Source organism: Sciurus vulgaris (assembly GCF_902686455.1).
Source record: "Sciurus vulgaris genome assembly, chromosome: 7".
Taxonomy (NCBI): Eukaryota; Metazoa; Chordata; class Mammalia; order Rodentia; family Sciuridae; genus Sciurus; species Sciurus vulgaris.
The window spans coordinates 122,869,103-122,895,961 of NC_136467.1; the positions used below are offsets into that span (position 1 = coordinate 122,869,103).

The 26,859-nt window shown below is 53.1% G+C and overlaps 2 protein-coding genes and 1 long non-coding RNA gene across 9 annotated transcripts; 1 reads left to right on the forward strand and 2 right to left on the reverse strand.

Moving 5' to 3' along the window:
• Nucleotides 1-1,178: 1,178 nt before the first annotated feature.
• Nucleotides 1,179-8,599, reverse strand: LOC306665608. 2 transcript variants are annotated; one of them, XR_013765082.1, is made up of 4 exons: nt 8,477-8,599; nt 6,957-7,027; nt 5,949-6,478; nt 1,179-4,052 (listed from the first exon to the last, which is right to left on the reverse strand). It is a non-coding gene; the product is annotated as an uncharacterized lncRNA (long non-coding RNA). The 2 variants fall into 2 exon arrangements; XR_013765083.1 differs by lacking the exon at nt 1,179-4,052 and having other exon boundaries at nt 4,918-6,478.
• Nucleotides 8,243-10,921, forward strand: SMIM29 (small integral membrane protein 29). Of its 3 annotated transcripts, none has more exons than XM_079147274.1 (5): nt 8,243-8,347; nt 9,439-9,622; nt 9,810-9,835; nt 10,098-10,203; nt 10,502-10,921. In XM_079147274.1, the coding sequence occupies exons 2-5, from the start codon at nt 9,512-9,514 to the stop codon at nt 10,565-10,567; spliced, it is 309 nt and encodes a 102-aa protein (XP_079003400.1). In that variant the 5' UTR covers nt 8,243-8,347; nt 9,439-9,511; the 3' UTR covers nt 10,568-10,921. The 3 variants fall into 3 exon arrangements, with proteins under 3 accessions (XP_079003400.1, XP_079003402.1, XP_079003401.1); XM_079147276.1 differs by having other exon boundaries at nt 9,439-9,562; XM_079147275.1 differs by lacking the exon at nt 8,243-8,347 and adding an exon at nt 8,403-8,583.
• A 1,309-nt stretch (nt 10,922-12,230) lies between these two features.
• HMGA1 (high mobility group AT-hook 1) lies at nt 12,231-20,026 on the reverse strand. 4 transcript variants are annotated; one of them, XM_079147273.1, is made up of 6 exons: nt 19,880-20,026; nt 19,524-19,637; nt 16,344-16,487; nt 14,357-14,440; nt 13,616-13,666; nt 12,231-12,430 (listed from the first exon to the last, which is right to left on the reverse strand). In XM_079147273.1, exons 3-6 carry the CDS (start codon nt 16,443-16,445, stop codon nt 12,377-12,379), a joined length of 291 nt encoding a protein of 96 aa, XP_079003399.1. In that variant the 5' UTR covers nt 16,446-16,487; nt 19,524-19,637; nt 19,880-20,026; the 3' UTR covers nt 12,231-12,376. The 4 variants fall into 4 exon arrangements, with proteins under 4 accessions (XP_079003399.1, XP_079003398.1, XP_079003397.1 ...); XM_079147272.1 differs by having other exon boundaries at nt 12,231-12,427; nt 13,612-13,666; XM_079147271.1 differs by having other exon boundaries at nt 16,311-16,487.
• Nucleotides 20,027-26,859: the final 6,833 nt, after the last annotated feature.

Consider the following 26,859-nt stretch of genomic DNA (forward strand, 5'->3'; position numbering starts at 1 on the left):
GGGGGAAGGACAGCTTGCAAGTCAGGCCTCTGGTGCTGCCAGGGGCTGGCCAGTGAGGGGTTCCCACTGACTCCTGCAGGACTCACTCAGTCCCTCCTCACTATCCCTTGGGGAAATACAGGCCCAGCATGGGACACTACTGCACAGCTTTGAAAGGAGTGTGGACTGTCCTGTTATTGACAAATGACCAGCTTGGATGGGGATTCCTTTTACTTGAGGGTCTAGAAGAACCACCAAGGAGGAAGCTAAGTCACAGCGAACTCAGGGCTAGGCAGAGGAAAGGGGCCAGTGGGGAGTGGCCCCGCTCCTGGAAACCCCTATTCACAAGCACCTGTGATGACCTGGAAGTAGAAAGTTCCAAAATGAAGTGGATGGCCTTGCTCCAGCACCCCACACCTCGCTTCCCCAGGCCACCAGCACCAGGGGCTGGGACTGTGGAGTCCCTCTCAGCCTCAACCCCACTGACCCCTCATCCTAGAACTCGGTGGGCCCCAGGCTGACCTGGCTCTGGCCTCCCTCAAAAGACTCATGCTTTCCACTGCAGAGGTGGCAGAAGAACAGCTGGTGAGGGGAGGGCTGTGCCCGGAACGCCAGGCATTTCACACGAAAATTCTGGAGCAGTGTAGCAGAAGCCTGAGAGGGAGCACCGTGGGGACCTGGCACACTGGGCGGCCTGGCGAAGCTGAACTGGTGACGTGATGGTGGACGGTGCCTGCTGCAGTCCAGGATCCTCTTCCTAGTGTGTGTCCCCTCCCAGCTGCAGTGGACGCCCAGTCATTAATTCCACTCACTCTTTTCTAAAGCAAATAGGACTGATTGCCCACTAGGTGCTCCATTTTTTTTAAAGCAACCTTCATTCTTCACATTTTTAAAAGTTTGAGTTAAATTAACATACGAGAGGCTACACACATTTAAAATGTCCAATTTGAGCCCATCATGATGGCACACACCTGCAATCCTAGCTCCTTGGGAAGGTGAGGCAGGAGGATCACACATTCAAGTTCAAGCTCAAAATGAAATAATAGGGACTGGGGAGATAGCTCAGTAGGTAGAGTGCCTGCCTTGTAAGCACAAGGCCCTGGGTTCAATCCCCTGTACTGCCAGTACTTTGAGAGAGAGAGAGAGAGAGAGAGAAGTGGGGGGGTGCGCACACAGGGGAGAGGGGAGTTATTGGTAGATAAAAAGAAAAACATATGGAGTATGTTATTGTCCTAGTGCCCAATTAAGTGGTATGTGACATTGATTTCCTAAGTTGAACCACCCTTATATGACTGGGTTAAATCCCCTTTGGGCATAATTTTATAATTTTTTCTAATGTGCTCTTAGATTCAGTTTGCTAGTGTTTTGTTGAGTTTTTCTATGTCTATACTAATTAGGAATATTGATCCATGTTTTTTCATTTATTTATTTATTAAGTACTGGGGATTGAACTTTGAACTCAAGGGTGCTCTACCACTGAGCTATATCCTCAGCTCCTTTTTATTTTTTATGTTGAGACACAATCTCACTAAGTTCCCAGGCTGGCCTCAAACTTGGGATCCTCCTGTCTCAGCCTCTCGAGTAGTTGCAATTATAGGTGTGCACCACACTCCCACACTCCCAGGGCTGTGCTCCATTATTTCCTTTCTTCTGCTGGCCTTAAATTTAGTTTGATCTACTTTCTTTTCTTTTTTTTTTTTTTTTAAGTTGTAGATGGACACAATGTCTTTATTTTGTTTATTTTTATGTGGTGTTGAGTGTAAGCGCAAAAGGACGGGAAACAGATCTCAAGGGATTCAGAGAAGCCTTTATTCCTTGGCAGACTCGCCCCGTTGGGTCCCATTTTCCAGATGGGAAGATGGCCGTCATTTAAGGAGGGGATTTTGATTTTACAGGGTACAATGAGGGTGATGTAATCATTGGAAACCCTGCACGTGCAGTTTTGACCATCAGGGGCTAGTTGTACAGGTTAAAACCAGACCCCGGGGGATGAGTACTCAAATCTTGCCCATCCTCACTCAGGACTAATTTACCATGGGGGAAGGTCAAGGTTTAGGGCCCAGCATTCCACATCTGCCCCTTTCCTTTAGGGCCCATGTTATTAGGAAAGGGTGCTCTGGGAGAGGCTTAATGTTTGGCCAATTTCCCCTCCCTCCTCCCAGCCATGCCATCCCTCCATTTTTCCTGGGGAGCTGTCTTGTAGGAATATTATTTTCCATAATCCTTCACTGAGGATCAAACCCAGTGCCTCACCTGTGCTGGGCAAGTGCTCTACCACCGAGCTACAGCCCCAGCCCCACTCTACTTTTTTTTAGTTTCTTAAATTGTAAAGTTAGGTTCTTGATTTGAGATCATTAGGCTTTTCCAGCTATGAATTTTCCTCCAAGTACTGCTTTTACAATATCAAGTTTTGATATTTTTTAAATTGGTCTCAAAATATTTTATAATTTTCCTAGTGGTTTCTTCTTTGACCCACTGGTTGAAGAGTGTGTTTGTTTTCTACTTATTTGCAAATGTTCCAGTTTTCCTTCTGTTATTGACTTCTGGTTTAATTTCATTATAGTCAGAGAAGATACTTTGTATAAATTTCAATCATTGTGAAAGTTTATTGAGAATTCTTTTGTGGGCCAACACCTACATTAATAAGGAATATCGACCTTTATTTTTTTGTTTGTTTGTTTTTTGTACTGGGGCTTGAATCCAGGGATGCTCTACCACAGAGTCTCACTACATGCTGAGGCTGGCTTCCAACTGTGAACTTGTGATCATCCTGCCTCAGCCTAGCTGAGTAGCAGGATCACAGGAATGTCAGGAAAGTGCCACTGTGCCCAGCAGGTCTCTTTTTTTTTTTTTTTTTTTTTTTTTTTTTAATGTTTCTTTGTCTGTTTTTGATATCAGGGCAATACTGGGTTAGAAAAAGTTAGGAAGCATTTCCTCCTCTCAGTTTTTTGGAAGAGACTGAGAAAGACTAGTGTTAACTCTTCTTTAGATAGTTAATAGAACTGGCCCGTAAAGCAGTCCTGTTGGAAGACTGTTTTGTTTTTTGCTTTGGTTTGTTTTGTCGTGGTATTGCGGATTGAACCCAGGGGTACTCTACACTGGGCAACATCCCCAGCACTTTTATTTTTTACTTTGAGATGACCTCATTCAATTGCTGAGATTGGCCTTGACCTTCTGATCCTCCTGTCTCATCCTCCCTAGTTACTGGGATTACAGGCACGTGTCATTGTGTCTGGCTGTTAGGTTTTTTAATTCATTACAATATTTGTGTGTGTGGCCTGACACGTCTGGAGAATGTTCCATGTGCACTCGAGAAGAATGCAGAACGCGTGTTCCGTGGTTGATGGGTGCAGTGTTGTATATATGACTGTTAGATCCAGTTGGTTTCCTGTTTTTCAAGTCCTCTATTTCCTTATTTAACTGTCTGGATATCCGATCCATTATTGAAAGTAGGGTACTGAAGTCTCCAAAACTATTATTGTGGAAGTATTTCTAAACATGTTCTCATTTGTATGTGGAATCCAACACAATCAAACCATAGAAGCAGAGTATAGTATGGTGGTTACCGGAGGCTGGGGTGTGGGGGGTGGGGAGGTGTTGGTCAAAGGGTACAAAGTTGCAGTCAGACAGGAGAAGTAAGTGGTAAGTATTTAAGGTCATGGATATATTATTAGCTTGATTCATTCATTCCACACTATATATATGTAACATCACTTTCTTTTTTTGTTTTTATATTTTTAGTTGTAGATAGACATGATATCTTTATTTATTTATTCTCTTATGTGGTGCTGAGGATCGAACCCAGTGCCTCACATGTGCTAGGCAAGTGCTCCACCACTGGGCCACAAGCCCAGCCCCTGTAACTTCACTTCATACTCTACAATTATGTAGGATTCTAATTCACCAGAAAAAAATTAAATAGAGACGGCCCAGTACTGGGTGTAGCCCAGTAGTAGAGCACACACAGCACACATGAGGTCCTGGATCCAATCTCTGACACTGGAAAAAGAAACCAAAACAAAATACTGAAGCCAGGGAGACTAGCACAGGCCTGTGATCCAGCCATGCGGGAGCTGGGGTAAAAGGCAAAAGGATGGCAGATGCGAGGCAACTGAGACCTGGTCTCAAAATAAAATTAAAAGGGCGGGGAGAGAGCTCAGCAGTAAAGTCCCTTGGTTCTATGCCCTGTACTGCAAATTCATAATCATCATCATAAAAGGGCTGAAAAATAAGTAAATAAAATAATGCTCCTATGAACATTCATGTATGTATATGTTGAGACATATATCTTCATTTTTTTTTTTTCTGGAAGTGAAACTGCCTATTTATCATTAGATAGGTTCATGTTTATAAAAAATTTCAGACAGATTTCCAAGAATAAAGAATAATTTCTCCCTTAATTTCTTTTTTTTTTAATTTTATTTTTTTTTATTGTAAACAAATGGGATACATGTTGTTTCTCTGTTTGTACATGGCGTAAAGGCATACCATTTGTGTAATCATAAATTTACATAGAGTAATGTTGTTTGATTCATTCTGTTATTTTTTCCCTTCCCTCACCCCTCCCACCCCTCTTTACCCTCTATACAGTACTTCCTTCCTCCATACTTGCCCCCCTCCCTAACCCTAACTCTAACCCTAACACTAACACTTCCCTCCCCCCCATTATGTGTCATCCTCCACTTATTAGCGATATCATTCGTCCTTTGGCTTTTTGAGATTGGCTTATCTCACTTAGCATGATATTCTCCAATTTCATCCATTTGCCTGCAAATGCCATAATTTTATCATTCTTTATGGCTGAGTAATATTCCATTGTATATATATACCAGTTTCTTTATCCACTCATCAATTGAAGGGCATCTAGGTTGGTTCCACAGTCTGGCTATTGTGAATTGAGCAGCTATGAACATTGATGTGGCTGTATCTCTCCCTTAATTTCTGTCAATATCTGTTTTATGTATTTTTGGACTCTGTTGTTCACTATGTATGTTTGCAATTTCTGGATCTTCTTGATGAACTGACCCTTTTATCAATATAAGATGTCCCCTCGAGTCTTTATTTTGTGTCTCCTGCCTCAGTCTCCCATATAGCTGGGATCACAGGTGTGTACCACCATGCCCAGCTCTCTACCACATTGAGGCTACTTGAAATTGTTCCACAAATCATTGGTGGTCTTTTCATATTTTTCTTTCTTCTTCTATCTCTTCTCTTCCTTCTCTTTATCTCTGTAATTTTTTCTCTGTTGTATTTTTTTTAATTTTTTAGTTGTAAATGGACACAATACCTTTATTTTATTTGTTTCTTTTTATGTGGTGCTGAGGATCAAACCCAGTGCCCCACACCTGCTATGCAAGTGCTCTACCTTTAGCCACAACCCCAGCCCTCTCTGTTGTATTTATATTTGGATTTATTATTGCTATGTATCCAACTTTTTTATCTATTTTTTTCTGTAATATTTAATCTACCATTAATCCCACTCAGGAGACACTTTTAGTTGAAACTAGTTTCATCAGTTTGGGTTTTTTATATATATTCTGTGACTTCCTACTTAACTCTTCAAATATATGGAATGCAGTTATAATAACATTTAATATCTTCTACTAGGCCTAACATCTGTATTTGTTCTTTTTTGAGGTGATGGGGATTGAACCCACAGCCTTGTGCTTACGAGGCAAGCACGCTACCAACTGAGCTATCTCCCTAGCCCTGTATTAGTTCTTGGTTAGATTCAGTTGAATGATTATTATTTTCAATATGAGTTCATTGTGTTTTTCTGCTCCTCTGCAATATCTCTGAATTTTTTTTTTAGTAGATGGACACAATACCTTTGTTTTATTTATCTATTTTTATGCGGCGCCGAGGATTGAACCCAGTGCCTCACACATGTTAGGTAAGTGCTCTACCAACTGAGCTATCTCCCCAGCCTACCTCTGGATATTTTTAACAGATGCCAGATATGAATTTACCTGTCAGAACTGAATATTTTTGCATTCCTATACATCTTCTTCAGCATTGTTCTGGAATTTAGTTAAGTAACTTGAAAACAGGTCAGTCTTTTCAGGTCTTGGTTTCATGATGTCCTCATGGGGTCTGGGGCAGGAGGACAAGGGTGAGTAGTAGAAGTGGATGCATAAGTCCAGGTGATAACCACAGCAGCATGGTTAAGCAGGGTGGCACTGTGGGACCTTAATCCCATCCTATCCCACCCCTTTCTGAAGGGGCAGCTGCATGAAGGCGTGGCATTGAACTGTTCCCTGGTGGCTCTTAGGCATACTTTCATAGGACACAAAGCCTCAATTCAGGAAGAAAATGGGCCTCACCTGCAGCCCTGGAGTAGTTACCCGCACAGAGCTGTCCAGAAGTCTCACCTGACATCCCATTCTACCACATCCTGGAGGATCAGGCCATATCATTACACTGCTCAGAATGTCAGCTTGCTCGGTTACCAACTGGAGTTGCTTAAGCTGCCCGGGGTAGCTTGCAGAGGTGTCCTGTCCTAGGAGAAAGGCAAATAAAACATGTTGAGTCTCTGATCATGAAAGGCCCTTTCCACATACAACATGACCACTGGACCTACTCACAGAGGACCCTCACGAAGTGTGGCTGGAAGTCCTGAGGATGAGGACAAAAGCTGGGTATGGGGGCAGCCAAGAGGGCCTAGGTTCTCAAATCCATCACCTGCTCCCCACTTCCTTGCCAGACAAAGCGTGGGGTGGGTGGTCCTCCTTGCTTCCCAGAAGTCTGAGAGCAGCAGGAGATACACCTGCAGCCTCCAGGCTCAGGGGTTTCTTTCATTCTTTCTCTACCCAGAACCCTACCACAGTCACAAAGCAGTGTCTGAAGGCAGCAAGAGGTCAAAGTTCCCACTGTCTTGTGGTTCCCAGTGGGTCTGCCTCTTCCCCGGACCTGTCCTCATTCAGCCTTGTCTGGAAGGGCTTGAATAAACCTGGGATGGGTCAGACCAAGTCACTCACCATGTCCATTGCCAGGCAGCCAGTGGTGAGTAGTGTTTCCCAGTTCTTCGCACCCGCTCCCAAGGGTTCCTCTGGCAAGAACAGGGTAACATAGGCCATCCCTTATCCTCATTACCACTTGATGACCCAAGAGTGCTTCAGCCTGGTTTAGATGCCACTAGCTTGATCTTCTTTGGTGGCTCCCCTACACCGAGTCTGGAATAATCTGATCATTTGTGATTTGGGGTGGAAAAGGAGGATTTGGTAAAAACTAAATGCATATATAAATTAGTTATAAGTATGTATGTACATGTATGTGTATATATATGTGTGTATATGTGTATATATATATATATATGTACACACACACATCTGAGGTAAATATACATTCACTTGGGTCTCACTAAATTGCTTAGGGCCACGCTAAGTTGCTGAGGCTGGTTTTGAACTCGAGATCCTCCTGCCTCAGCCTCTGGGACAGCTGAGATTACAGGCATGCAACACTGTGCCAGGCTCACTTGCAGTTTTGAAGAAACAGATCCCTTGTACCCTGCTTAGTTTCTCCCAATAGTACCACTTTGCAAAACTTTAATGACAAACAGGATATTGACATTGGTGAATTTCACCGATCTTACTCAGATTTCTCCAGTGTGTACCAGTCAGACCGTGAAAACTTTAACTCAAGTTTACTGAGTTGCCCGTAACCCAGGGGCATCTCACTCAGTTGCCTGTGTCCCCTAAGACACAGGAAGGAAAGAGGTGACCAAGAGAAATGTAACCGTCAGGACACAGCCTATGGACTAGGCTCCTTGTCTGCATCATCGTTTAATCTCACAACAGAGGGTTTCACAGGCACTAAGACTGAACGCAGAAAGGGTGGGTGGGCCTGGGTCCCGCCGCTGGGCGGGAAGTAACCCTCGCCCCCGCCTCTACCCGCTGAGCACCACCCAAGAGCCTGCCGGCAAACGCTGATGGAGGCCTTGAGGCCGGGCGCAGGGTCCTGCCGTGAAGAGTCTGGGCTAGAGCGTGGCGTGACCCCATTCTTGGGCTCCAACCAGAGGGTGAGGGCGGTGGACGCCTGGCGTCGCTCCCAAGTTCCGATTCCAACTCCGGGGCACTAAGAAGCCCAGCCCCGGCCGGCACCGGGGAAGCCGGGAAACCACTCGCGCCGCCCGCCTCGCCGCACTCTCCACCCGCAGCTGCGCAGCCCTCGGCTGCCCCCTGCCGCCGCGGGGTGGACCCTGCACGCCCCGCTGTCCCCGCCTTCGCGCTGCCCACCCCCGCCTTCGGATTGGCTGCGCCAGAAGGAAGCCCCGCCCACCTCCCCGGGTCCTTTGATCACGCGCCCGCCGGCTCTTCCGGGGCCCTGGAGCCAACCCAGGGTGTTCCTGTCGGGGCTGCAGCGGCGGGAGGTAAGGCTTGGCCGGGTTGATTGGTCTGCAGAGCGCAGGCACGGGTCCACGCGTCAGGGTGCTGGGATTCCAAGATGCCTAGGCGCGGGGCGGCCCCACCACGCTCCCCCAAGGCTCCACACCCCCGACCTGAGCCTCCCAGCACGGTGGGAACTACCTTCCTTCCGCCGCTGCTGGCCAGCATCCTAGGAGCGGCCTCATGCGCTCCGCATCCTCTGCTTCCTCGGCCTAGGACGGTGAGCTTGTCGCCTGGGTACAGGCAAGCCTGATGCCCCACAGACACGGGGCAGGGAGCTCTGCCTTGCCCTCTGATAGAGACCCAGGCGAACGTGGGTCAGGGACCTTGGACCATATTGGTGCAGCTGCCCCAGGACGATATTCTTGCTTCTGTCTATGGGGGCTGACCCTCACACCTCGCCTGTCAACCCAGGCCAGGAGGGGAGGGACCTGGGCGGAGTCCCGGGTGGGGACTGGAGTGAGATGACATCATCTCGAAGATACGGTCCAGCCCTATCCACTGTGCACACACTGGTACATGAGACTGAGTTGGGTGGGTGTCCGGGCTTTCTTGGGTGACACCAGGAGCGAGGACATAGAGCTTAGGCATGAGCCTGTAACCTTAAGTGTGGGAACTGAACCATAACTGAGGCAGGCCCCTTCAGATGCTCCTATCTCACCTCTAAGTGCAATGCACCCCTCCTGTTTACTTGATCCCCATTTTGCTCCACTGAATGGGTGCTGACAGCCCAATAACCAAGTCTGTGACAGGACCTGGAAACCTGCACCTAACCTTTCCCCAGAAATTGAGGCTCCCAAATGTTCACCCAGCATCTGAGCCTGGGCCCCACCCTTAGGGATAGGAGCTGGACAGGAAGCAGATCCTGGATCTGGACCTTCCTTTGGTCCCCTTTCCACCCAATGACTCTTTGCTAAGTTATGGGAGGATTACACCCAGCATGTATTTGCAGAGGACACCTCATCCCAGTGTTTGACCTGGGGCATTTTTCACAGATCTCCAGCTCTGGGGGAGGTGTTCAAAATTTGGATGTCACTGTAGGTGCAATTGATAACCTCCTTTCCTCCTCCCCCAGGGAGCCCAGTGGAGGCACCCTCCCGAGGCACCACTGCCCATGCTGACCACTCAGCCCTCCAGCTGCTGATGTCATGAGTAACACCACAGTGCCCAATGCTCCCCAGACCAACAGTGACTCCATGGTGGGCTATGTGTTGGGGCCATTCTTCCTCATCACCCTGGTCGGGGTGGTGGTGGCTGTGGTAAGGAGCCCCCCCCACCACATGCACACACAGACACTCACAACTGTGCCGAGGCAGGGGCTGGGTGGGCCTGGTCAGGTGCACACAGCATCTCAGCTGTCCTTTTGAGGGAGTGAGGGGTGGAGGTGGCCCCTCACTGGGCCTTCCTGGGCTCAGCAACCTCCACAGTGCCGTGTCTCTGTTACAGGTAATGTATGTGCAGAAGAAAAAGCGGTGAGTGTCCCCACTCCAGTTCTGAAGTTTCTTCCCGTAGGATTGAGCTGTCAGCCTAAGTGTTAAATGCCCCTCAGCCAGCCTGAAACAAGTCTGAAATTCGTTTTCCTTACCTCAGCCTACTCACTGGGGAGAGGCCCCTTTGTGGCCACATTGTGTCAGGACTTAAGAGCTCTGCCTGGGGGCGGGGGGTGAACCTAAGCAGCCAGGTGTTTCATCGGGGTGAGTGGGGCTTGGGCTCAGCCTCTGCCCTGTTCCCCAGGGTGGACCGGCTCCGCCATCACCTACTGCCCATGTACAGCTACGACCCTGCTGAGGAGCTGCACGAGGCTGAACAGGAGCTACTCTCCGACGTGGGAGACCCCAAGGTGAGCACTCTGGGGGCAGGGGAAAGCAAGTGGATTTGAGGGAGCACTGTTATCCTGAAACCAGACCCCATCCTGCCCTCAGCCCTCCCCTCCCCACTGGGGCTGTGACCAGTGGGGCACCTCCTCCAAATGTAGTTATATCTGAGGCTGGCTTTGGACTTTCGACCCTCTGGCTTCAGCCTCCTGAGCCACTGGGATCACAGGTGTGCCACTGCACCCAGCTTTATTTTTTTCAAAATTGCTTGGGGGTGTAAAGTGGCCAGAGCCCATCCCTGTGGCTCGGTCTCTTCCCCCACAGGTTGTACACGGCTGGCAGAGTGGCTACCAGCACAAGCAGATGCCCTTGCTGGATGTCAAGACATGACCTGGCTCTAATGCTCAGAGCCTTCGAAGTCCTGGAGTACCCAGGTCCCTGCAGTCTGCTCCTGTGTCCCATGTGCACCCACCTAGTCCTTCACCCAGGTATTGGGTCTTCAATGCCCCACACCCACTGCGACATCATCTCACTCACTCACAGCCATTAGTGGGCTGAGCCCCAGGCACTGACAGGCCTTTTTGGGGTAGGGTGGCTGGGAACAGCTTTGCTTTCTCTTTAACTTGCCTGAACTGGGCTTTGGCACAAACCCCCAGGAGGGATTTGGAGTTGTTTCCATGGTTACAGGGCCCACATGTATAGTATTCATTATATATATTTTGTAAATAAAATGTTTTGTGGCTAGGGGTGTGGTTGACTCCTTCAAGAGGGGCTTAAATTACCTCTGTAGCCGATTTCATCGCCTCCTCTTATCCCAGGCAGCCTGAAGGTGGGGGGAGTCATTCCAAGTGCCAACCCTGGACCCTTGCTTCTCACCCCATCTACCCCAGCTCATCTCAAATGACTCGAGTCCAGAAAAGGATATTTTTTTTATTCAAGTAACTGCAAATAGGAAACCAGAGGGGGAGCCCCAGGCTGGGACAAATAATGGCCAACCCCTCCCCGACAGAACAAGGGGAGAAGGTGGCCCCTACACCCTTCATGGTCAACACGGACCCCCTCCTCACTCTGCTGCAGCATCCTAGGGGCAGGACCCCACCTTCCCTGGGACTGGGGTAGTAGGTAACCCAGCCTGCTGCACCCCAGTCCCCCTTCCCCGTGAGGAACACTTTGGGGAGGGGAATGTGGGCAGAACGGGGGAGGCATGAGGATGAACGTCTGGCGCTGGTAGCAGCAGCAATGACTGATGTCTAAGAATGAAACATTGAACAAAAACCAACACAACTGTCCAGAGGTAGTTTGTGAACAGAGGAAAAGATGGAACCAGAACCATGGGGGTGGGGGAGGAGCGGGAGAGGCAGCGTGGGCAGGGCTAGCTCCTTGTTAATAGTGCCCCATCAGGGGAAGGTAAACAGCTGAGAATGGAAGCGAAGGGTGGCAGGTAGCCCCCCTGGCCTGCCTTAGGTGGCTGCCACAGGGAACCTGGGCAACAGGCGACTTCATTTCTACCCCTGCACTAGATGCTCAGATCCCAGGGTGAGGGCAAGGTGGTAGGGCCTGTGAATAGGGAACAGGGGCTCCAACTCCTGCCCTCCCTCCTGTACCCCAAAGGGGCTGTCCAACCTAGTGCAGGACTCAGGTGGGGAAGAGAAGACGGTGTGAGCTCCACCTGATAAGTTTGGCTGGGGGCGAAGCACCCCTTCCCCATTGGCCACACCTGCTAGTGCAGGTCCAGCAGTGGGGCATGTCAGAATAAGATGGGGTTTGGACCCCTTAAGGCCAGGGGAGCCCTCCCAGGCCCCTCTATGGGAAGCCAGAAGGAACAGTGGAGCAGAGAATGGGGCCCCCAAACCAAGAGCCCAGACAGCAATGTCCCCACCAAGCAGGCAGGGACGCAGCAGGCGCAGGGTGCGGCTAAGTGGGACATTAGCCTTGTCCAGGGCAAGTGTGTGTGCATGGGGTGGGGGTAGAAAGGGACGCTGGGGACTGAGGCTAGAGGAAAACTGCTCCCATTGGGACCACAGGGGCCCTGCAGCGGCTGGTGTGCTGTGTAGTGTGCGGTAGGGAGGGCGCAGGTGGGGCTGGCGGGCCAGAGGCGTGTCAGTGGGCCTGGGGGAAGGGGCGGGCTGTGGGAGCGGAGTGAAGCTGTCCAGTCCCAGAAGAAAGCTGCTCCTCAGAGGGAGCAGGCGGCACGGGCGGTCACTGCTCCTCTTCTGAGGACTCCTGCGAGATGCCCTCCTCTTCCTCCTTCTCCTGCGGGGTGGGCAGAGCAGCTCTGGGTCTGGCCCCTCTCTACCGAGGCCAGCCCCCACCACTCCCTGCACTCCCAGGCTCTCCAGAAGGGGGATGAGTCAGGGCTGAGTGTGTGGGTGACTCAGCAACCTCCAGCCCTGGGTTTCATTCATAAAAACGAAGAATTTAAAAGGGGGAAAAAAAACCCACACATGCTGCTCACACACAGCCAGAAGCCAGGCCCCTAGGCCCATGGGAGGGCAGGGCTCTGCCGAGGAAGTGACTGGCTCTTGGGGAGGGAGGAGAGGTGGCCTGGAGAGGAACTGGAAGGGGCAGCAGAAGGCGAGTCCCGGGATGGGCACAGGGGAACAAGATGGCCTTGGCCCACCAGGCAGGCGCTGAACAGGGGAGCCAGGTCTGAGTGGCCAAAGGCTGACCCCAGCCCAGGGTGGGGAGGAAGGGGAAGCGCACGCTGCTGGGGCTCACTCACTGGGTGGGAATGCTGGGACACCACAGGGCCCACAGCCCCTGTGCCAGGCACAGACTCCAAAACAACTGTTTCCTGTTACTCACTCCTGGGGCCTGGCCAGCAGTGCCCCCCAAGCCTCCACCCATGTGGCCCAGCTCTAGGAATGAGTGCCTTGGGCCGGTGAAGGGCTCAGCTACAGGGCACTCCTGGAGGCAGCCGCTCAGGACAGCCTACCCCCAGCTACTTAGGAGCTCAGAAATGAATGGCGCCTCCCCAGGAGGCGAGGTAGGTTACAATGGAACTCCCACCAGCTTGGAAGGACCTTTGCCATTTCTTGCTCTTTCCAAGAAGATCCTAGGGAGGTCACCCTGCCCCTGTGATTTTTCTTTCTCATCTGTCATTGGGGGCACCACCTAGACTCCCACCACCTCCCCTGAGAGTTCTAAGTGTATGCGAGGAGCAAAGGGAGATGCAGGAACCACCATTTCCCCCTAGGGGAGGGCAGGGGGTCTGGCCTGGTTTGTGTGTGGGACCCCTCACTTCTCATGGGCACTGTCCTGTAAAAGCCCTGGGCACACCCCTTCCCTTCTCTGACCTGTGTGAGGTTTGTTATGTCCCAGCATCCCTGTCATGGTAGATCGGGGAGAACAATCTTTCCATGGTGGATACACAGAACTAGGCACTGCAAATTCTTAACGCCCTCCCCAAGATGAGCCGCAGAGTCAAGGAACACCTACCAGTTTTTTGGGTCTGCCCCTTGGTTTCCTCCCTGGAGCTGTGGTGGTTTTCTGGAGGGTCAGAGAAAATATGCCCTAAGTAAAAAAATGCTGGCCAGTCCTCACTGAGTGCCCAATGCCCATTCCTCACTAGGAAAGGAGAGGGAGGTAGAGACCTACTCTGCTCAGAGCAACCCAGGACTCACCCCGAAGGCTCATCCAAGTCCAGCTGCTGATGACTGACCAGCCACACTTGCCCCCCACCCAACATACACACACGCCCCCTACTCCCTCCTCCACCTGTGACTCAGAGGATATGAGTCGTGCCTCAGAAAAAATAAAAAACAACCCTTCTGAAAGGCTGATGCCACTGGCAATCTGGCTTTCCCTGCTTGTCCCCACCCCTTTGGGCTCCAGGGACCCCCGGGGGTGGGGTGGGGGGGGGAGTGATATTCTCAGCCCAGGGCTGGCAGAGGCCCTTTACTCTCCCCATACTGCCTTTTGCCAGAATGGATCAATGGCAGGACTTCTGACTTGACTTCCCTATCGTCAGTGACAGGACTAATGCCACAGACATTGAGACCTCAGTCGTGACCCTGCTTCCCTTGCTCAGCAAAGACGCATCACCACCCATGTACCAAGGATGGGATGGGGCAAAGAACAAGGAATGCAGGTCGCTTCCCAACCTTCCCCACAGATGTGCCCATGGAAAGACAAGAGGGACCTCAATTCACGGGCCCAGGCGGCACCAGCTTTCCTCACCCGGGTCTTTGCGGCGCCCTTGTTTTTGCTCCCCTTTGGTCGGCCCCGAGGTCTCTTAGGTGTTGGCACTTCGCTGGGTTCCTTCTGCAAAGATAAGATGAGGCAGTCAGGGACACAGACACCACCTGTCCCCGCCCCTTCAGAAGACAGCCCTCTGCCCCGCCCCAGCGGGGTTAAGTCATTAAGAAAACTCCTGACCCAGGAAAACACAGAACTATGGCAGGAGGCTAGCTCTCCAGGATTCAGGCCCTCAGTGTGACCATTTTTCAAAGCCCCTCCCCTTTGCTTCCCTGGAGGTTTCTGGGACAACAAAATGACAAGAAGCCTGAAGACCTCTGGGAAAGGTGTCATAGGCAGAAAAAAACCCTTAGATGACCCTGGCACTGGCAGATTGATTGTTACCTGCTCCTCTCCCATGATACATGCTGGAAGCTGGGGGGACTCCCTACCTTCACCTGCAAACCTGGACCCCCAGGGAAGAGAAATTGTGCCTGGACTCCAGAGATCACTGCCACTGTTGCTGAAATTTTAAAAGCTCAAGACAAAATTAAAAAACCTTCTGCATAACACATAGAAGCTGAGGAATAATGAAGACACTCAGGGGCAGCTCCAGGGGCCATTTATAAGCATGGCTCTGTAACCCTAACCTCCTTCAACAGGTAGGATAAGGGAAGCAAAGGGGGATGGGCCCAGAAGAGGATGAGTCTCCAACACCCTGCCCTGAAGTTGGTCGCTGAGTTCCACCACACAATCGCACAAACCTCTTATGTCATGTCGCCTGAGACTCCCTGGCTATAGTTGGGAAGACCTGCAGGTGTGACGGCCTGCTCTATGCTGAATCGACAAGAGTCAACCTCAATTCTTCTCTTCCTCAGGAAATAGTAACTAGGCTTCACCGACAGCCATCCCTTGCTTGGGAGACAGCTGCCTCCCTGTGAGAAGCTAAGATCTCTACCATGGCAACAGGTGCCCGACCCAAAGCCCAGGTGGCCACATTCCCTAGGGGGCCTCACAGTGCCACAGCACTCACCCACCCCACTATGGGATGTTATGAAGGAGCAATACCAGGGTTGAGGATTACTACCACTAATTACCCAACACTTTCAATTTCTTGGGCTTCGATGTCTGTTTATAGAGCCAGGGACAAAGCCCATCTGAGGACTACTCAAAGTGTGGCCTATGAATAGGTGCTAGCCCAGGAATTCATTATGGGCCCGAGATGGACAAAAATTGACAGTGTATAGAAACTTCTACAGCAAATTGATAAATTTTTAATTTTATATGCAGAGTCATATGATTAAAACCCTGGGAGAGAGATTATACATACACACACACACACACACACACACACACAGCTGGGGGTGTGGTTCAGTGATAGAGCACTTTGCCAAGCATGCACAAGACCCTAGGTTCCATCCCCAGCACTGCAAAACAATGAATTAATATTCATTTTTGTTAGAAGATAAAAACACAGGGGCAGGCTGGGGTTGTGGCTCAGTGGTAGAGCACATGCCTAGCATGTGTGAGGCACTGGGTTCAATTCTCACAGCACCACATATATAAATAAATGAATAAAATAAAGGTCTACCGACAAATGAAAATAAATTAATTAATTTAAAAAAAGATAAAAACCACAGGTCCTCAGTGGTCTGGAATTTTAGAAAAGGAGAGTAGTTTACCACAGTAAAAGCAGTGACCTATGTACGACCACTGGGCTGCTTCTGGCTTGGATTTCTGGCACTGGCTTTAAAACCCACCTTGAGTTCCTCAGACCCCAGAATTCTCTCTCCTGGAATGGCTGAAGAATCTGACTATAGAGATGCCACTTTAAGTTATGACCACACACATACAGGAATGATTCTGGATCCTTCCATGCAAGTTCACACTTAACAGAGCCACCAGGCACCTCCCTAGCCCTCAAGGGGTAAATTGAGGCAAAGGTTTGGACACCCACCTGACTCCCTACCAGCGCCGTCCCGGGACTCACCGGAGGCTGCTTGCGCGGCCTGCCCCGGCCTCGCTTCTCAGTGCCGTCCTTTTCCTGCTTGGAGGCCAAGGGCTGGCTGGACTTCGAGCTTGACTCACTCATCTTCCTTCTCTATGGAGCAGGTGAAGAGCAATGGCTGGGATGCTGGGAGACAGAAAAAGTAAATTTTAAACAAAACCTCATGCCTCAGTCACTTTCTCTCTCACCACCCCACCCCTGAGGCACACTGCAGGAACTGCCTGCTGCCAGTGGACCCCAGAACAGAAGGTTCTGCCCACCTCCTGCATGCTACTGCAGGGTGGAGCAGGGCCGTTGGTCCTAATCAGCTCCTTATCTCTTTTTAGAAGGGTTCTTTGTTGTCCTGCCACCATAGGGGTGGCGCCCATGAGGTACTCCCAGCCCAGACCTGGCTACAGAGGTAAGGCAGCCCTCAGGCAAAGGTGAGGGAAAATGGGGTCCCACAAACCGCCAGGAACCCCTCCCTCTCATCACCAGCGGCTGCTCTCTTGTGAGAAAACCATGCCTAGGCAGTTCTGAGGGGAGTAGGAAGTGAAGCAGAAAAAGAGAAGGTGGTTCTGCAGCCATGGATGTCACCCCTGCTCACTGCACTGACACTGCCTGTCTGGTAAGGCCCAAGCCTGAGGACCAAATGCTAAGAAGGGCCAATCAAAGCGGGGTGGGGTGGAGTGTCCACCAGCCAGTACTTTCTGCTCTCTCCTAGAGCAAACAAACCTCACGGTATCGGACTTGCAGACAACTGAGGGAGAGGAAAATAGCTGAATGTGCAGCGGGTGAGGTAAAGGTGCTGAGGTGTCCTCTCCCCAACCTGGCTGACCTGGTGTCAGCCGGGGCTGTTTTTTGAAGACCACTTATGGGAGGGGTGGGGATTCAGGAATGGACCCTTCTAACAGACCCTGGCTGGTCACCTGGGGCAAATCCTAAAAATTTGATAGTCCCTCTCTAGCATTTTCCTTCATCTCAGGTCTGCTGGGGTTTAATCACCACAAGGAGTGGTGCCTTTATTTGGGATGTCTTCCAGAAGCTTGAAAAAAAGAGAAGGTCCTCCACATTTCCATCCTTATCCCCATCCGGAAGTTTTAGGATGAGACCCGGGAGAACTATGGCCCCACCAACCTGCCCTTGGTTAGGGGTGGGCACAAGTGGTCCTACTTCGGAAAGCCTGCCCATCTGTAAAATGGGGACAAGGCAGCACCTGCCTCAACAGTTCGCTCACCATCTTTCCAGACTGCTGAGGCTGAATTAGGCAGTATTTAAAGAAACTTAGATGGAAAGACATCTTTACTCATCAGTGGGAACTAAACTATCTGAAGATGTTTCTTTCCTCTTCAGATTTTGAGGCAATTTCCAATTTTAACCCAATGACAGGAAAACATTTTTGGAAACTTGATTTTTGAAGGGCTCCTGACCCCCATCACTGAGAGACCCTCCAGATGGCAGGACTTTGGTAATCATTCTATTTTATAATATTTCAGACTTGGAGACCCTTTCAAACAGGGTGGTTGGTGATTTATCCTGCTCCATCATTAGTGGCTTGTTCTGCTCTGTAATTACAGGCAGTGATTAGAATCTTATATTACACCACAGGTCCCCCTTCAAACTAAACATCAAAATTAATCAGCTAAATGAGTGCTGACCTCACATGAGGTCTGCCTGAGGCCTCCTCAGAGGGGGTTCCAGGTGGGGAACCAGTCTCTCTGGAAGCTCTTATACCATCTGGTCCCTCCACCCATCTATGGTTATAAGGGACCCCTTAAACCATCCTTCAGTTAGGTCCCCACTGAATGAAAGATGGAGGCCCTGTCTAGTGAGGCCAAGGAAGGTTTGTCTCTTCCACCTGTTTCTGAACATCAGGGAGGCCTGGCTTGGAGAAGCCACATCTCGGGCCCAATCCCAACCCGCTTGTAATAAGCCCTTCTGGGCCTTAAACCTGTCTCCTCCATGCACCGTGCACAGTGTGTGGCCCTTAAATGTTTTAGAATTCTGCAGAAATAATCAAGAAAAAATTCTGGCGGCTCTCATTTTCCAGGAAAAAATAAGTGGCCCAGAGAAGCCCGATGAGTGGCCCAAGGTCACACAGCAAGTTGTCGAGAAGGATGGAGTAAGTTCCTGGTGGCCCTTCCAGTCCGCCACTTTGCGTGGGGCCTACAAGCTAGTTAAGACCCAGTCCACCCCAGCTACAGACCGACCCTGGGTGACTCTGCAAGTGTCTGCACCCGGCCTACACCGCTGGCCAGCAGGGACTGAGAGCTAGGGCGCGCGGGGGGAGGGGCGCAGGCCGTTCCTGCAGGCGCGGGAAACCAGCGCACCCCGACCGCATGCACCGCCACGCGGGTGCACCCGGCCCCACTTCCTGCCAGAGGGGGCACCCAAGCCCGCCTTGGGGCAGGAAACCTGGCGCGCGCTGGAGGAAGAAAACCCCCTCCCTCCGTACCTTTCCCGAAAAATAAAGCCCCAGAAAAAAAAACAGAAACGGGGAGTCAAAGGGACTAGTTCCAACAGAGCCCAGCAAAGCAGAGAAACCAGTTTGTGGGGGCGGATGGCAGGCCGGGCCCTGGGGGCTGAGGAGGCGCGGGCCGGGCCAGAGGTGGGGTCGGGGTGAAGCCCCAAGCCCAGGCCCGCGATCCGGCCTCGTCTGCGGACCGGCCACCAGAGAAAGGCCGAGGGAGCGGAGAGCCGAATCTCGGGGCTCCCGCCCCTCCCCCTCACTTCGAGAACTTCCCCGGGCTGCGGGGGGCGCTCGACCCCCCGCCCGCCCGCTGCGCCGCAGCCCGTGCCTCTCCCCGCCCCCCACCCGGCCCGGGCTCGGGCGGGAGCGGCCGCCGCGCGAGGTGCACCGGGCTCCGCTGGGTGCACAACTCGCGCCCGCTGCAGCCGCGCGCCCCCCTCCCCCACCGCGCGCCTTTCCCGGGTCCCCGCCCCCCGCAGGGCGCCCGCGGCGCTGGGGACCCGGTGCGGGCGTCCTCCCCGCGCCGCCGGGCCCCGCCGCCCGCCCCCGCGCCGCGCGGCCCTCCCCGCCGGCGGATCGCGCCGCCCGGGCCTGGGAATAAAGCCGGCGGCGCGCGCTGCAGCCCCGGGCGGCTCGCAGGAGGGGCGGCGTGCGGGCGGGGGCGCGGGCGCCCCCCTCGGCCGCCGCCGCCGCGGGCCCCGGGGACGACTCACCGCGAGCTCGGCTGCCGGCCTGCGGTGCGCGCTCCGGGCTGCCGGGAGCGACGGTGCTGGGCGCTGAGGACCGGCCTGGCTCCGCCGCCGCCGCCGCTGCTAGCAAATGCGGATCTGAAACCGGGAGAGAGGGCAGAGGCGCTCAGAGACCGCCGCCGCCGCGTGCTCGCCGCCAAGGCCCCCGCGGGGTATTTATATGTCACATCCAGGCGGGGGGACAAAAATATCCCCCCTCCCCCAGAGGATGGCGAGGGGCAGGAAGCTGGGCACGGCCCGTGCGCGGCCTCAATAAATAAATAATTTAATTAAATTATAGATATAAAAAAAAGAAGCCACCGGAGCGGCCGCGAACTCACGCCTTCTTGGAGCCGCGCCAGCGCCAGAAATAGCCCCGGCTCGGAGTCCCAATTAGAGGAGCGCAGCCCCGGCTCAGGGGAGCTTAAAAAAGAGCGACCCAGGGGCAGGGGGGACGGGCCCGCCCGCGCCAGCCGTGTCACTGGGGGGGCGGGGCCATGCAAATGAGCCCGGGGATTTAAAAGGGCGGCCGCCCGCCAGCCGCCGCCGCGCGCGGGTGGGTGCTGTCCGTGGGCCGCGCTGTGCGGGAGGCCTGGGCTGGCAGCCCGAGTCGACGGCCCACTCCCACAGTCCCGGGCGAGGAAACTGGGGATCGGGCGCAGAGGAGTCTGGAAGGAGCTTTTCTCCTGGGTGGGGGCCGATGGGGGCGTGCTTCCTGCCTGGAAAGGGGTCCCGGGGACAGTCACCTCTAGGCTCCTTCCGGGCGTGCGAGCCCGGCCCCCGCAGGGCGCGTGGGGTGGGCGGCGCTCGTGCCTGCGGGGGTCCACGCGGGCGGAGGGGTGGAGATAAACGCGCCACTTGGAGAATTCCGCGGCCTACTCGCCGCCCCTTTCGCCCAGATCGACGGCTCGTTGATTTCCCTTGGGCGGACAGGTGTCAGCATGTGCGTTCCGGCGTCAACCCGCGTGTGGTTGACGGGTGAAACACAAGTCTTGTGAAATCCAGACGTGAAACTTGGGGAGTCCTAAGTTTCAATTTATTAACGGCCGCGAGCGAGCCGTAATCAAGGTGCTGCCTTCAAGCGAAACCAACGATTGGCCCTTTTGCAGGTATACCGGAGGGAGGAGTCATCCTTCTAGGTGACCTGGATGGTGCTTTGGGGACACGCGGTCCACTCCGGACCCTGGTCCCCTCCGTCGTGACTTTTAAAAAGTAAAGGGTGGGCCAGAGGTCGCCTGGAAGCGCTTTGAGGGCAGGGGCTGAGTTGACGCACACCGTCCCCGCCAGGCCCGGCCCGCTCGGCGCCTGGCTCAACAAAGACTTGTTGCACGGAGCGAGGAGGAAGCCAAAGTGGGAAGATGGCGGGGAGGGCGGTGGGGGAAGAAGGCGCAGCGGAGAGGCGCGCCCTGCAGGCCGGGCCGGGCCCTCCCGGTGCGCCTCCCCGCGCCTGGTCCCTGAGGCGGCCTTCCACACCTCCTGTGATGCAGGGAATAGCAATGCGGTCCAGTGACACAGGGCTGTGACTCATGTTTTTCAGTGCTCCCCTTCTTCCTCCCCGGTCAGCCGAGGCCCTGGCCCAGCCCCCTCCTCAGGGGCGAGCCGGTGGAGGGGGGACGCCAGGCGAACCCAGCGGCCGGCATGGAGGCGGGGTGGGGAACTCGAGGGGCCGGGCCTCCAAGTTTCAGGAATGCCTCAGGAATGTTTCCGGTGGGGGTGGGGAGCGGGGCGGGCAGCCGGGCCCAGCCCCCACCGGGCGGCGGGATGGCGCTCTGGGCGCGGGGCAGCACGTGCTCGGCCGGTGGGGGCGGGGCGCGGGCGCCCGGGCGGGAAGGCGCTGGAGGCCCGGAGTGGGTTCAAAGGGGAGGGCGCGGGCCTGGGGCGGCCGGCCTCCGCGCGCTGCTCCCGCCCCACTCCCAGGTGAAAGGCAGTTCCTGAGGAGACCTGGGGCCGGCCCAGGAGGGAGAGGAAGTCACCGGAGGGCGGCCTGCGAGGAGGGGAGCAGAGAGCGGTGGGGGAGGCGAGGGAGAGGTGGGGGAGGGGCGGCTGCCCCTTTGTCTGGAGCGCTGGGGGTGGGGCGGGGTGGAAGCGCGCTGCTCCTTCCATCTTTGTGCCCGGCGCGCGGAGCCCGCGCTTAGTAGGCCGCGAGCGGACTTCGCTGGAGGGCTCTCAAGTTGCGAGCTGCGGCCCCTCTGCAGGGTGGAGTGGAAGAGCGAACCTTGCGCCCCTGCCACACCCTCTCCCGGGTCTCAGGCCCGTGGCGGCAAGGCGGGCGCCCAGGTGTGGGCCCGAGCATGTGCCCCTCGGCCGGGCGCCCGTCGACAGAGCCCTCCCCAAGGCCGCGCGGGCTTCTAGGCCGGGGCTCCGCGCTGGCGGCCGACAGGGATTCGTCAGCCCCTTTCTCCAGACGCAGCTGACCGCGGGGCAGCGCCCTGGCCGTGCGGGACGTGTGGCCCTCCCCAGGAGGGAGTTGGGGGAGAACGGGACTTCCGCCTCGAGTGGGCTGTGGGAGCGCTTGGCCAACTTTTTGGCCCACTTCTAGCGAGCCGACTTGATCTTATTTTTTCCACTCTTGTTTTCTCCTCGTCCTGATTTTCCTCGCCGACTTGTTTTCTACCTCGTATTGTGTGTATTTTTGTAAGCCACCTCAAACCCTCTCTGGAAGGAGGCAGGTATAAATAAATTCGTAGGCAAATAAATATAGTAGCTTGTTCCTCTCCAGGATTACCCACACCCTTGAAATCCAAATAACTCCGTGCCCACTGACCCCCACCTTCAGGCCTTCTGGATTGCAAATGCCCTGAATTCACTTCCTTTCCTTTCTTTCCTCTTGAGCAGAAGGGTGAGTGGTGGGGTAAAGAGGTGAATGATTCCCAGCGAATTTCACTGTAGAGGAATCAGGACCAGGAATACACCAAAAGAAAGCCGAATAACAACCCAGGAGCTGCCATGAGGTTGAAAACATTTCGTTGGTTATTTATGTATTGAGCGACTACTGTGTAACCAGGGGCTAGTCTAAACTCTTGGGATGCAGTCCATGAATAAAGCAGAATTCCCTATATTTTTGAAACTTGGACTGTGGGGGAGGCAGATGCTTAGAGAAAGAGGGCGGGAGTTCCAAAGGTGGAAAAAGATGGGCTTGAGCAGGCCTTCTGGGCTGGGAAGGGCAGGCAGGGAGAGGGAGCTGTTCTAAGCCTGGGACCTCAGCCTGTTGGCCAAGGCCTGAGGGGTCCACCCTCTCCCAGGAAGCATTTTCCAATAATCCGAGTTGACTTACACATTATCCTCGAGGACAACCCAGTGAACCAACAAGAATGTGTGGGGAATGGGGAGGGTCAACTTTATTTCAGGACAACTGATGTAGCTCATTTTTTAGAATACATGGAAGGTTCTGTTTACTAGTGGGGCTGGGTGGTAAGGTGTGATTGTGATGATGTTCCGTGGGTCCAGCCCAACATGGGAAGTAGATGGGAAGGGTGGAGGAGAGAATTAGATATTGTCCAACCTGTTGTCCAAAGCAGGATACTTTTACAAGTGAACCGCAGAGTACAGATCAGGGATAGAGCTCTCAAGGCCTTGGGTTCTATCACCAGTACACCTGCCCCTGGCGCCCCCCCACCCCCACCAAAATGCATTAACTTAAAAAATAAAGTAAAACTTTTACTGATACAAACTATATAAGCAAAAATACTTCTAAGTGTTGGACTTGATGTAGTTTTACAAAGTGAACGCTTTTGTGTCACTAATGCCCAGATCAAGAAGTAGGTCTGTGGCCCCTGTGTAGCCGGTGTGTGTCCATGTGTGGATGGAGCCATGCATGATGTACTTTCCTGGGTTTCCTTTGTTCAGTGTTGCATCTGTGAAATTAATCCATCCCATTGCATGTGGCTCTAGGATGCACATTCTCATGACTGCATAGTTACATGGTGTGAATGTTCCACAATTTATTTATGCATTCTGCTGAAGGGCATTTGGATAATTTCTGGTTTGGGGCTATTAGAAATAGTGCTGCAATGAGTGTTCTAGAATATTCTTGGTGAGTAGATGTGCAAATTTCTGTTGGGCACATGCCTAGGAGAGGAGTTACTGGTTCATAGGATATGCATGCTCAGCTTTAGCAGACAAGCAAGACACTTCAGAGTGAAAGGAAGCTCTATTAATAGTTATGAGCAGACAACAGGCATAAACTTGATCTGGCCCATAGCAACTGGGACTGACCCAAGCAAGCCAAGAGGTAGGGTCACCCTGGCACACAGTATTTGACCACTTTTCTGGAGAGCCACCCAGCTACTACTGCATCTGGTCATCTGGCAGGATCAGGCCTCCAGGCCCTGCTGACCACAAGCTCTGCTGCCAGGAAGCCTGGCAGGCCTAGAGTGGGAGGAGGGCCTCTCTGGTTCCAACTTTCGAGGGAAAAACTCTCAAGTGAAAAGGAGGGCCCGAGAAGTAGGCACCTTTCTGCCTCCCTGCTGTGAGCCAACCACCCATCCTGCATTGCCCAGGTCACCATGGATTTTATCAGTTTTCTTCTTCAGGGCTGGATCTCCAGGAAAACATAGTTTCTTATCCAACCTCAAACTGAAGAAAAGGTGGAGTATATACTAAATGCATAACATTCCCTCAGATCCCTCAACACCCCCTACCGTCAGGAATGCTATTGCCCCTGTTTTACAGCTGTTAAAACTCAATCGCTGACTCGCCTACACAAGGTCCTGGGTTCAATCAATCCCCAACACCACGAAAAAATAAAAAACCCCTCAAGGGCTGAGAAAGCAGCTCAGTGGTAGAGTGCTTGCCTAGCATGTGCAAGACCCTGGGTTGCACACCCAGTACTGAAAACAACTCAGTGGAGTAGTTAAGTAGTTTAGGATTCTGCGTCTTCCCCATCCCCCCACCCCGTCGCCACTGCCCCAGCCCATTACTTCTACCCAGGCTGGGTAGTCTTGTTGCCCTCTCATAGCCTGACCAGATCCATCTCTCCAGGTACCATGACAGGCACCGTGTGTGGCTTTGAATGAGTAGCTACATTCCTGCCCTCAAGGGGCTTTCATTGGGGTGGGGGCGGGCAAGAACATAGACAATTTCACCAGTGTGGTGTACACTATTAAGGAGGCCTGGGGAAGCACAGGGCAGGGACCCAGGACATGGGTGGAATATTCCAGGAGGCCCAGGAAGCAGGCAGGTAGGAACAGCAGTGTCTGGCAGGGGTTTGGGCTTGGAGGTGTGACCATCGTGATAGGTTGGAAATGTTGATATGTGGGCTGTGGAGACTCAACAGCACATTCAGAGTCCTCCAGTCACAAGCTCTGGTGGGGTGAGAGCAAGGCCTTCTGCTCCTAGATCACAGCTCAGGCATACTGTGGGGCTTTCTGACACCCTACCCCATCTCTGGGGCAGAGCCAGTAGCTCAGTCTTATTGTTCCAGGAGGTCAGGCCTGGAGCCGGCTCCCACAGTTCTTCCAACAGTTTTGTAAGCATCTAATTCCCAATACTAAATCTCTTTCTACCTGAAATGTAAGGCATTTTCTTCCTCTGCTCAAAAACCTCAAGAGGCTCCCTCCCATCTTAGCAAAAACAAAGGCTAGAAAGGTCTTGCCATCTGTCTCCTGCCACATCTCCTACCTACTGTTCTGTCTGCTTTGGCCTTGGGCTTCCCCAGACCTGCCAGGCTTGAGCTCACCTCAGGGCCTTTGCACCTGTGGTTCCCTCTGCCTGGTATGCTCTCCCAGTCATCTCCAGGGCTTGCCCTCTCACTGCCATCAGGTCTCTGTTCAATATTATTTGTCTACACTGTTTAAAACTGAATGTCTCTCCCTGCAGGATCACATCTGCTTTACATGTTGTATTTCTTTTCCTAGAACATATCAATTTCTAACATACTATATAATTATTTAATCATTATCAATAATAAATGATATGTGTGGTGTTCACTCCACTGGAGTGCCAGCTCTGTCAGGCCAAGAGAATTTTATCTTGTGTGTTCACTGGGCCTGGAGCCTAGCATAGTGTTCAAACCCCAAAAATGTGTTGAATGAAGAATAATTAGGCCAAGTGGCTTCTGTTACCCTCAAAGGCCAAGCCCCAGAGAGCATCTGTCCCCCAACCTCAAGACGGACAAGAGGGCACATGGGACCCAGTAGTCAGATGTCATCAGGTGGCTGGGTGGTCCAACCCGAGACCTTCCTGGGTCTCCGGCATCCCTAAGGTGCCTCTGCCTCACTGTCTTAGTGTGCTCTGCTGCTTACAGACGTTCTAGTTTGTCACCAGTTCTGGAAAACTGTTGTTTTTATTTTCCCCCTTTGCCTTGGGTTTATCGTGAGGATCTGGTAACTGCCTGTCCAACGCCTTGTCCCTTCGGCTTAAGGGATTGGCCAGTTTGCTTGTTGGTGACGGGCACTGGTGGCAGCTCACTAGAGTGCAAGTTGGGCTGAGCCAGTGAAGGTTGGCACTTTATGGGGAGCAGTTTCCTTGCGGTTGAACTGATTGACCAGGCTCTGCAGGTCAAATACCCCCCAAAACATTGCTCCCTCCCATGGCAGGTGACGGAGAACAGTCAAACCTGAAAGCTGCAGAGCCCCTGAAGGCGAGTGTCTGGTAATGGTCCCATAGATGATCACATGGTATGTTAGGAAGTGACTGTGTGCCTGCGGACCCGTCCTCCAGTGGGTGCTGGGGTTCTTTTCTGGAGTCCAGCGTGAGGCCCCCGGCTGGGTTTGCCTTCCTAGGCCATGCAGCAGGATCAGGGGCCAATGGCAGCTCATGAGCCAGCTCTAGGATGTCCTATAACGTAGCCACCTGCTCCCAGCCATGGGGAACAGGGGGAGCAGGGGATTCTCATATGGTCTTTGACTCCTGTTTCTCTTGTATTTCTCGCCTGCTTTCTAAGCCCAGCAGGAGTGGTCCTGAGGGGCCCATGGGAAAGCCTGGCTGTTCTGGGCTCAGGATGGCCTGCTCTCCCTCGCCAGTGGGAAGGCCCCGCTGCCCTACAGTCCGGGTCCCTGTGGGTTCTGGCCCGGTTGCTTCCAGCTCTGGAAGCTGTACTGTTCACTGAGAAAGCACCGCTGCTGGAGACACCCACTGGACTGAGGACACGTGCCCTGGGTGCAGGAGTCCAGGCCACCCTGAATCTTTCTTAGGACTGAGAGTGTGGTTCTGAGGTCTCCGTCCTGGGAACAACCAGGAGGAGGTGCTGCCTGCCAGTCCCAGAAGTACAAGTGTCACCTGGGCCCATGCACACTTCCGCTAAGTGTGGGGATGGAACTGAGAGCAGGGTGGATGGAGGTTGCAGGCCCAGTGGCAGCTGGGGAAGAGGAGGAGTGGGAGG